We start from the raw sequence: 11,738 nt of genomic DNA on the forward strand, positions 1-11,738 counted from the left end.
CAGATATTTGGCAGCCACCGGCAACCCCAAAACACGGCCTATCCCTGCTGACGAGGGGTGATACCCCGAAACACGTGTCCAGGGATGGCGAAGACAGCGAAGATAGCAGAGAATCGAAAGAAGATGCATCGCGGAACACGTAACTACATTAACCAGAGTCCTTAGGGGCGATACCGCCGGTGTGTGAGTAGTGTGCGACCCCACCCCCATTTGTAATGTTAAAGCTCCCTTGAGCAGTTGGCTGACGAGCCTGGGACCCCGCACCTGCGCGCCTGAGTGGTACTAAACCTGGCAGATATTTGGCAGCCACCGGCAACCCCAGAACACGGCCTATCCCTGCTGACGGGGGATAATACCCCGAAACACGTGTCCAGGGATGTCGAAGACAGCAAAGATAGCGGAGAATCGAAAGAAGATGCATCGCGGAACACGTAACTACCTTAGCCAGAGTCCTTAGGGGCGATACCGCCGGTGTGTGTGAGTAGTGTGTGACCCCACCCCCATTTGTAATGTTAAAGCTCCCTTGAGCAGTTGGCTGACGACCAGGGGACCCCGCACCTGCGCGCCTATGTGGTACTAAACCTGGCAGATATTTGGCAGCCGCCGGCAACCCCAGAACATGGCCTATCCCTGCTGACGAAGGGTGATACCCCGAAACACGTGTCCAGGGATGGCGAAGATAGCAGAGAATCGAAAGAAGATGCATCGCGGAACACGTAACTACATTAACCAGAGTCCTTAGGGGCCATACTGCCGGTGTGTGAGTAGTGTGCGACCCCACCCCTATTTGTAATGTTAAAGCTCCCTTGAGCAGTTGGCTGACGAGCCTGGGACCCCGCACCTGCGCGCCTGAGTGGTACTAAACCTAGCAGATATTTGGCAGCCGCCGGCAACACCAGAACACGGCCTATCCCTGCTGACGAGGGGTGATACCCCGAAACACGTGTCCAGGGATGGCGAAGACAGCGAAGATAGCAGAGGATCGAAAGAAAATGCATCGCGGAGCACGTAACTACATTAACCAGAGTCCTTAGGGGCGATACCGCCGGTGTGTGAGTAGTGTGCGACCCCACCCCCATTTAATGAAATAAACACAAACATGGATGATTGTTTTTTTGAAATATTTGATTTCTTTGACCACAATCTAAAATTATCTTGGGGAAACAAATTACCAACAATTGCACTACATGTATTGACCTATCTGATCTGGTCAACTAGGAGGATACTAGTACAGTGTTGCTGGATTCGCAGACCGTCTACTTGGAAAGTTATGTAAATCACTAACTAAACCAACAACAAAAAGGTTCTACTACGACTGCCAGCACTCAGCAGCATGCGACGTGACAGACACAGTCCATCATCATGATTGCAGACTACTAAAAAATGTCCTACTACTAATAACAAGTCATAATATACTCAACCTATCAATCCACCACTATCTCTTCTTCTTAGTGGCAGCAGGAGTAAAAAGGAAGGACTAGACTTGAGTCTCTAGTCTCTCTAGCATTACTCAGTTCAGTAAAGTACTACACTCATACGTATTCAGGCCAAATTACCACAAAGTTGCATACAAGTAAGCATAGTAGCAACCCACTGAGGAGGCGAGCACCTGCAATCACACAAGCTATTTAAACATTATTTTACCCGCAATGTAATCGAATCGGCAGCATTCTTGCTCTTCTGGAAAAACATATATTAGCAATATAACACAGAGCAGAAGAAAACAAAGTAGTTATTAAATAGCTACTCACCAAGGCCAGGGATCTCCACGCCTAGCAGGTGGACCTGGCCCTGCTCCCGGTCAAGGACGTTTGCCCACCGGTGCGTCGCTTGGTCATAGGTGCGCCGGACCACCGACTCCCTACGCATGGCCCAGCACACCTTATCCCACAGCTGGCGACGCTCCCGGAGGCCATACCCTTGACCGGACCTGCCCCCTGCTGCCACGGTCTTTGGGAGGTGGCACTGAACATAAAATATAAGTGCGCCCATCTCCACCGCGCTGAAAACCTCCCTGGCCACTACATCCTCCCCCCTCAATCGCCCGCAAGGGAGCTGGGTACAGGGTGTGGGACCCTTCCCCTTGCTCTTCCCGGCTCCCTTTGCCATGGTCCTGGACAGCTGAAAAAAAAATAGGAGAGAATAGGGAAAAAGTAAAGAAATAAAAGAGTTAAAAAAAAGTAGCTTTAAAGTAACCAAAAGTCGAAAAAAACAAAATATAGATGTAGAAAAAGAAAGGGATAGATAATGAGTAAAAAAGATCCCAAAAAAGTTCAAAGAAACTAAGGATTGCAAAGATTAGGGTAGGATTGAAAAAGCATGCCCAGAACCATAGCAATGACTGAAAAACAAGATGGCCGCGCCCATTGAGGACCGCGTGGGTACGTTCGCGCGATATTTCCCCCGTGAGCACGCAAAAATGCACGCGACCATGTAATCGCGCACAACGCGATCATGCAACTAGCGCCCGGAAACGGAAATACAAAACGAGAACAAGATGGCGGCGCCCATGCACGACCGCATGGGTAACTTCGTGGTCGATGTTTCGCGAACACGCAAAAAGCCCCGTGAACACGAAAAAAATCTGCAAATTCGCACGAATTTGCGGATTTTGCGGATCGCGAATTCGCGCGAAAGCGAATTTGCGCATTTTGCCCATACTTATTTATTTGCTCATTCCACCAGAGTCAAGGCTGCAACTACTGCATTAACACGGGGAGTACCGGTCCTGGACGTCCGCCTGGCCGCTTCGTGGGCTTCTCTGGCAACGTTCAGCAAGCACTACCACCGGGACAGTCTGGTCTATCGGGACAAGACATTACCCATTAGGTTCTGCATGACTTTTTCGTGTGAAATTGTTTTGCAGACCCACTTCTGGGGCAGTATTTCTTGGGTATCTATTCTAAGGTAAGGCATCTGCAAATAGAAGTCTCTATCAGATAAACAAGGTAATTTCATTAGGTAACCCCTTATCTGGTAAAGATGCTATCTTTGCAGCAGATTCCTTACCAACCCACCCATCCTCATCACTCTGTGAACGGATTTCTAGAGACTGGGCTGTTCCCCTTTCAGAGACCTGGCTTACCACACCAGTGGTAAGTGTTCTTTGTGGCTCCGCGCTCCTGGATGGAAAATCGCAAAAATAAACTGGGGCGGTGCCTATATTGGTACAGTGCACGTTTATTCGAGAATGAGGCCATGCGGAGTCAAACAGCGGCACCTACTAGTCTGCAGTGGTACTGCTCCTGAAAATGTCCAGATCCGGTATGATGCCTAGGGATAATTCTAAGGTAAGGAATCTGCAGCAAGGTAGTGTTGTGTTCATTAGGATCTCTTCCCCCTAGCTGTCCCTATTCTTTAGCAATAAGATCAGTGTCTACTAAACCTTTGATCCCCAACCGGACACTTCCATCTACATAGCCCTCCTGTCCATCTCTTCCATCACCTACAGGACCACACCAATCATCTGGGCCCACCATCCTGGCTCAATAACCCACAGCGACCATGGAGGCCATCCACTCCTGAGAATCCTCGGACCCCTTCTCTCACCACGTCCACATCAAAAGACTGGACCCCAGCTGCTCAGCCCTTACTCTGTTCTTGAACGGCTCAATCCTCACAGCCAGTGTTAGACCTGGCACCATTGGCGTGGGTCTCCCTTCCATGTTTGCTGTTGCCTCATGTATTTTTGCTGGTGTTATAGGCTTTGGGCACTGTGCCACTGCTGTCCAGTGCCACAGTGCGAGTGCTCCCTATTGTAAATTGATGTATGGATTAGTGGTTCCATGTTTGGCTTTTTGGTTTACTTGTCAGACCCTAATACAGTGCACTGAGTGTGCCAATGGCATGTAAATCCAAATGCTGCTGGTGGGCTTGCAACACTGGTTGTGCCACCCACAGAAGCAGCCTTGTAAAATGTGTCTAAGGTTTGCCATTGCAGAGCCTGCTTGCAGTCTGGTACTGTCATCTGACTGGCCAAGTGTACCCACTTGCCAGTCCCTAAACCTTCCCTTTTCTTCATATCAGACACCCTTATGGTAGGCCAAAGGGCAGGGTGCATTGTAAGTATAAGGTAGGACAAGCCCTGGTGTGTGTGGCATGTCCTAATAGTGAATTACAGTTGTTTTTGTTTTTCACTATTGCAAGGCTATCTGTTCTCCATAGTCCAGAATGGGCTGTTAGATTATTACATTTTATAATCCTAACGGGCTCAGAGAACATGGTAGAAATACGAGTTTAGTATGCCTGGACTGAATGATCAAATACATATTTTAGTGAAGTTAGTTTTAACATCCTGTGTTTGAAAATACCACTTTTAGAAAGTAGGTATTTTCTTGTCTAACTATCCAAAGCCTGCCTCTGCTAGGTTGTGTATTCCTTTGTCTGGTTTTGTGAGTGACAGGGCTGGGGGATTCCAACAGACAGCCCAGTGGTGAATAGAGAGATCTGCATCTAGATGGGAGGGAGGAGTGCACCTGAACCTTGAATAGGGTTGTGCCTGCCTTCCACAATGCTGGCTCCACCCCCTGAGGTGCGGCTGATGTCTCTGCCCTGCACACTGAAAGAAGAGAAGGAGTCCTGTCAACAAAGTGCTCCAGGACTGTACGTGCTTCCACAATGCTGGCTCCACCTCCTGTGGGGCGTCTGATGTTGCTGTCCTGCACTGTGAAAGGAAAGGAGGAGTCTAGTAAACAGAGTGCTTCAGAATTGGTTTGGACTATACAAAGGCCCCTCTCCCCTCAGAGACCAAAGGATTTTGGGGTATAAATATTGGGACCCAGATCCCAAGAAATTAGATCCCTTTGGACTACAAGAAGAAACCTTTGCTGAGGAGAGGAACCTGAAGAAACTGAGGAGAGACTATCCCTAAGCTGAAATGCTGCTTGGGGAATTAGCCTGCAATGATTGCCTGACTGCCAAAGAAAGGAGAAAGAACTTTGTGTGCTTTACTTTCAACTTGTGAAGGATCTCCAAGGGCTTGGAACACAGCGTTCCTCCTGCTGAAGTCTCAGGGACAACAGACTTCACCAACCACCTTCCTAAAAGTCTTCCTGAAGTGCCTACAGCTGTGCTGGACTTTGTGGGGGATTTGCGTGTCGCAAGGAGCTGGAAACGCGACTCGAGATCGAGAAGCGTGTTGCAGAACCACCACTGCCGCTTCACAACACGAAGTGCCCCGCATCCCTGGAGAAGAGAATCGACGTTGCCGCAGACGCCAATGCATTACCGGGAAGCGTGTTGCAGTAGAGAGGATCGGCGTCGCTGCAGACGCCGCAGCATCGCTAGGAAGCTTGTCGCAGGGCCAGTCGTGGCACTCATCTTGTGAAGTATCTCGCATCACCAGAGAAGAGAACCGAAGTCTCCGCAGGCGCCGCCGCATCACCGGGAATCGTGTCGCACCAAGGAAAGAGCATCAACTTTATTTCTATGCACCCGAACTTCACCGCATTTCCATCGCTGCAACATTGCTTGTTGTGGAAGCGCAACACATCGTAAGGTACATTGACGTAAAGTGTTGCATCTTAAGAACTGAACTGAACTGAGCTAAAGCTACCATCTTAAAGTAACAGTATTGTGTATTTTTGTTCTTTAAGGTCTTGTGGTAACTCTATATAAAGTATACTTATTTTTTATATAAAAGCCTGTGTGCTATCCATTTGTAGTGTTGTCACTTGGTTACTGTATGTGGTCACAAATGCTTTACAAACTGCCTCTGAGATAAGCCTGTCTGTTTGTGCCAAGCTACCAAGGGGGTGAGCAGGGGTTATTTTAGGAGTGTAATCCCCTTATCCTGACTAGAGGCAAGGGTCCCTATTTGTCACAAGTACCTACCTGTGCCAACTAGAGACCCCCATATCTAACAGCCACCTACCTTGTTCCCTAATAAGTGCCACAGTAATCCCCATCATCAAGAAACCTACAGCAAACCTGAAGACACTAGCCATCTATTAGCCTATCTCCGTGCTACTCTATCCAGCAAAAGTCTATGAAAAGATGATACCTAGCCATTCAACTCACTGAAAACCACCTCCTCATCACTCAGACTGGATTCAGACACAACAACAGAATAGAGACTACTCTCATCACTTCTACAGATGATATGCAGATGATCATGGACAAAAGTGACACCAGGGTCCTCATCCTACTGGATCCTTTTGCGGCCTTTGACACGCTCTCCGACTCCATCCTTATGCAACGACTGCACAACGCTGGCCTCTAAGGTCTACACTTTGCTGGATTTACTCCTTCTTGACAGAAGACATTCAGCCTGTCAGTCTGGCCCCATTAATCTTGGATGCCGTCAACTTCATATGCGGTGTCACACAAGGATCCACACTCTCCCATATTCTGTTCAACGTCGACAGGACTGTACTCACCAGCATCATTTATGCACATAAAATCAAAATCATATCATATGCTGACAATACCCTTTTTCATACTCGCCCTCTCTGACAAGACACCAAACACCAGTACAAATTTCTCTGCACTAGATGGATGCAAACCATCTGTCTCAAGCTCAACACAGACAAGATGGAAGTAGTAATCTTCAGCAGACACCTTGCTCTGGAGCTCCACCTGTTCGCCTGCACAACTGGGACCCACAAACACCCCTCCAGGGAACACATGCAAAGAAACTCGGAATAGTAATCGATAATCAGCTCACAGGGACAGGCAAAGTGAATGTCTCCAGCTTCCATGCACTCAAGATGCTCAAGAAGAACATTCAGATGGCTCCTCGCCAACAATTGCTAAACCCTCACTCCAAGCCCTCTTCAACAGCAAGCTGGATAATGGAAACACCTTATATAGCAGAATCAGCACTCAGCTACCCACATGACTTCAGACCATACATAACGCAGTGGACAGACTCATCCTCAACCTCCTACCTTGCACTTATATCTCGCACCTCGCACCGGAAACGAGAACTCTTCAAACTCCTCACACATATACAAAGCCTTACACAACATTGGCCACATGGACTTCAACAATCTGTTAACTTCCATAAACCAACAGGCATCTCCACTCAGCCTGACTCCTGATCTTACATCAGTCTGCTCCCCTGAATGGGCAGAGCCAGATCTGGCAGTCATGCCTGCTTCTACATGTAAGAAAAACCAAGAATGACCTGCCCCTGCGCATCATTGCCTCCTCCTGCATTCTTGAATTTTGTAAGGAACTGAAGATATGGCTCTTCACCTAGCCCTGGCCCTGATTGGTCCATACAGCTCCTTCTTCAGCAACAGGATATACCCCCCACCCCCCAGGTAAGTTGTGAACTATAAGGATGGTAAAAAAATAACAACTTAACATAAAATAACTGAGTGGCAGTGGTTTCAAAGCTCATATTTCACCACAGAAAAACAGCTCTTAACTCTGAAATATTTCCCATAAATCACAGTCTTGAATTCATTTGAGGACTCGTTACCATCGCTAAGTGGAGGTAAAAAACATAATGCTTGCAGTGGGTCATGATGCCCCTCCCCTCCCTTAGTAATATTAAACAACAGCAAATTACATTCTGCACAACTGCAGATATGTTCTTTGCTACTGCTTTTTTTCCTTGTTTTAACTTTAATAATAAGATATTCAACTAGAACCAGGATGCAAGGATTGACAAATGTGCAGTACTGTAAAGAGGAATATAAATGACCTTGTGACCTTTTGGAGAATGTGTTCCATATATAAAGTAATTGTAATATGCAATGTGTGGGGGAGTCTTTTTCTCAGGTCAAGCTGGCTCTACTGTTGTAATAAACTGCAACTCAACCTTTGCACTTAACTGATACATTTACAATGTACACTTGCTATAAATAACATAGTGCTGGGTGGTTTAACATAGGTGTGTGTGTTTGAAGGAGCGCATCAACATATATAAATAACATAGAAACTTGGCTAACTGTTGCACAACTTGGGACGATTTGAGTCACATCCTTAAATATATTTGCTGATGGTTAAGTGCAATGTGCCACTCCTGGAAGCTCAGAAAATGAACATATATTGCATTAAGACATTAGTAACTTTAAATTTAATTGCCTTCCCTCTTATCCACCCACATCCAATGTACAGCATCAAGTTAATAGACATTGATTGTTATTTTTGCATTTGTTTTATTGTAGCCCCTTAGCATTTAACATGCATTGAGAAACAAAGACAAACTCCCACGAGAAAAAATAAGTAGCTCACTAAGACGTGTTAAGTCCCATTGCATTGTGTTACCAGATTTGTATAACTTGCTGCTATGAGGGAAACCATGCTCATGGGATGCATTATAAATACATGTGGCTACATCTGTACTCTTGTGCAGCATCCAGATTCTTTCTATGGGGACTTACATTTTGGGCATGCATGCTATTAAAGACACGTGTAGCCTTGAATGGATTCTCGGAGTATTGTACTGACACCCTCAACTATCTTACTTGCCCCTGTCCTGGATGTGAAGTCTAAAAAGATTCTCCTTTATTTTTCAGAATACGCAACTCCTGATGGAGCGAAACCGCAGTAAGTTTAACCGTATTTCTAGAAGACAGAAGTCAACGCATGAGACTTGTGGGCTGGAGGATTTAGCATTTACAGTTAAATTTTTTATTAATGATTAAACTGACATGAAAACCACTTTCCTTGGAAAAACCATGACAGAGTACAAGTACAGTCAAGATAAACAAGCACTGGCAAAGCCAATCGAGGATGGACTGGCCGTACCGTGTATCTACTGTTTCCTTGGGAGGCTGGAAGGGTGGTGTGCTGTTTCTTTTTAGTGGGGACCGGTTTTGTGGCAGTTCAGCAGTTTTAAAAGCACTGCAAAGTTCCTTGAATATTCAACAGTTTTCTGGCAACAATAAGAGAGTCAAGTTAACACTAGTGATTAATGTACCTGCTGGAGAGAGATTGTAGTATTTCTAGTGGTAGTTTTGACTCAACTAAAGTAGCGCAGAGGGTTAATATGCCTGCTGTAAAGAACGTGTACCATGCATATCAAATAACATTGTTTTATGTGCATAGCTCAGTGTGTTATTGCTTTTGTCACATAGGTTCTTTTGCTACTGTGCAGTTCATAAGCTACAATCATAATCTAGCTCACTGAGCTATGAAGTGCCATCAAAGAGCTGAATGCAAGCTGCATGGTACAATTTAGAAAGTTATTTTTTTTCCCAGTCTTCCATTATCTTGATGTTGCTAAAAATGGTTTGTTTGGGTAGAAATTAATTCTTCTTATTAAAGCCTCCCCTAACCACTGTGTTATGTTCTAAGTCCTGAGTTTGTTCTTCTCCAGACCAAGCACTTTAAAAAAGTGCCTACCGGTATGGATAGCATGTGAATCGTACAGTTTATAATCCCCTTTGCCTTGTATACCATTTTCTATATGCTGATTTACACATGCATTATTCATTGGCTCTCTATGTGTGTGATGTAAAGTGCACCGAGAGCCTACACTGGTATGAGAGTTTCTATGAAACATATTGATATACACGTGAGAGAGGAGTTATAGAGAGATGAGAGGCACTGTTGGAGGGTGATAGTGAGGGAATCGATGAAGAGCCGAAACAAAGATTGTCGTATCCTGGTGCACAGTAAGGTCATCATTTTCTATGCTTTAACAGCTAATGCAATTTAATATATAATGAGAAATGTTTTATTTTAATAAACTGGTTTTATGGTTTTTAACATCAAGAGTGTAAAATACAATGTGACACACAATTGGCTCATCGAATAAGGTTACATTTGCGAGTGCAAGGCGCTGGCATACAGTACATACAACACATCCTTACAGTGCATCAGCAACATTGACACCCTCGTCCCAGAATGATACCTTGAAGTTGTAGATCCAGCCACTTCCCCCATACTCAGCCATGTTTACAGAGGAAACTCCTGGCCTCATGGAGAGGCCAATCTCTACTGATGCCAATGTGAGAGACTGGGAGTTGAAGAGGACCTCCAGCGGTTAGCATTATCCCTCTCCGTGACCATAAGGACTATCTCCAGGAATGTGACGCAGAGTCTCAGGGCTGCGGCCCAATCAGAAAGTCTACGGGCACCGGCCCTCCTCGAAACAGAGGGAGGTCCCGTAGCGTCAGACTCAGGGATAGGGACTGTGTTAAAGTCTCCCCCAATTACAGGACAATCCCTGCGGTAGATCTAGGAGGGTCCTAGAAAAGTCTCTAAAGAAGGCAGCGTGAGCTACAGGAGAATATAATGACAAATGTGTTGTAAAATGTACCATTCACCCCCTACCCCCAAAACTTCCCTTTGTAGTGTTCAGGAACATTGACTATGCACCATACGGGGACTGGTCTATCAAAATGTATCAGGGCTGCTTTGAGTTCCTAGTCCGACCATAAAGCCAATAGATATCGTCTTTTTGACAGATATTGAGTTTTTTTTTACTATGTTTTTATGATAGGATATGCTGCTCGGAAGTCTTTTTTTTTATTTCTGCTGAAGGGAATTTGAAAGTTTGTATTAAAAGTAAGCTTTGTATTTTGTATTTGAAAACTGAAAACTATTTTCATTTTTTACTGAATACTTAACTTTACAATGCAATATAGAAATATATATTTAAGGTAGATCGATATAATGTAAAAGCAACATATGTCAAATAAGGCAGCTTGTATTGATCTCTTCAGTTGCAATGACTGCAGCTTCGGTTTAGAATGCAAGAGTGCTACACAAGCCCCCTGTAAGATTTTTTTTCATTACAAAAGATTTCACAACGTTACGGCATATTAGTAAAAGCAGCACATACAAAATAAAGTAGTTAAAATCACGCGGCCAGAATTAGATATTTTAAGATTGAAATGACTCCAGCTTCAGTTTCCAGCATATCGCTCATTCACCACATTGCTTGTTCATCCCCTGAACAGAATATACAACAAATGTTACAGTAAATTTGTAAAAGCAACGCATGTAAAATAAAGCAGGTTAAATCATGTGGCCGGAATTAGGTCGCTATAGATGCAAATAACTCAAGCTTCAGTTTCCAGCATAATTCTCATACACCATGTTGCTTGTTCGTCCCCGAACAGAATATACAACAAATGTTACAGCAAATTTGTAAAAGCAACGCATGTCAAATAAAACAGCTAAATCATGCTGCCGGGAATAGATCAATTACGTTGCAAACGACTCCAGCTTCGGTTTAGAAAGCAACAAATATACACAAATAACATGCAGTTGCCAAACACACTCATTGACAAAGAAAAAAGTAGTGCCATAAAAGGAGGAGGGAATGTTCAAAGGAAGGAGAACTTGGTCCAAGCTCCACTAAATAAGAAAACTCAAAAGGATAAAGTGACAAGCATACAAAGAAATGGCAAGTAAGGGCGGGCTGTAAGCTCCTTTTAAGATTTTCTTTTCATTACAAAAGATCTCACAGGCACAGCACAAACACTATGCAGGCGAAACCTAAAAACAACCTTTAATAACTGAAAGTGAGACTCAAAACAAACAGAAAATGCTAACAGTTCAACATTTTAAAACATATTTGAAAAGTGCCAAATGGTAAAGGGGTCTCTCATGTAAGCAGTGGCAAGCACAAAACAAGAAAACTGTATACATCCTTACTGTAGAGACGAGCATGGGTACCGATAACCAAGTTGTCATAGCAGGTGAAAAAATAGTCAGGTGCAAAAAAAGTTTACATAAATTACTCACTTTTGGTAACTTATTGTATAACAAGCATTGACATAGCCAATAGGTCTCGCCTTTGGAACCTTTAGCCATGCAGTATATTACCTATTACA

The 11,738-nt window shown here is 44.6% G+C and overlaps 1 protein-coding gene across 2 annotated transcripts in view; it reads left to right on the plus strand.

Annotated features, from left to right (window-relative positions):
• The window catches only part of LOC144771653 (uncharacterized), a 945,479-nt gene extending 936,246 nt beyond the window's left edge, over positions 1-9,233 (plus strand). For both annotated transcript variants that reach the window (XM_078656010.1, XM_078656011.1), the window contains one exon: positions 8,469-9,233. In XM_078656010.1, the coding sequence (XP_078512136.1) occupies positions 8,469-8,597 (129 nt within the window). In that variant the 3' untranslated portion in view covers positions 8,598-9,233. The remainder of the gene's footprint in view (positions 1-8,468) is intronic.
• The last annotated feature ends 2,505 nt before the right edge of the window (positions 9,234-11,738 follow it).

Source organism: Lissotriton helveticus, chromosome 8 (genome assembly GCF_964261635.1).
Source record: "Lissotriton helveticus chromosome 8, aLisHel1.1, whole genome shotgun sequence".
Lineage (NCBI taxonomy): Eukaryota > Metazoa > Chordata > Amphibia > Caudata > Salamandridae > Lissotriton > Lissotriton helveticus.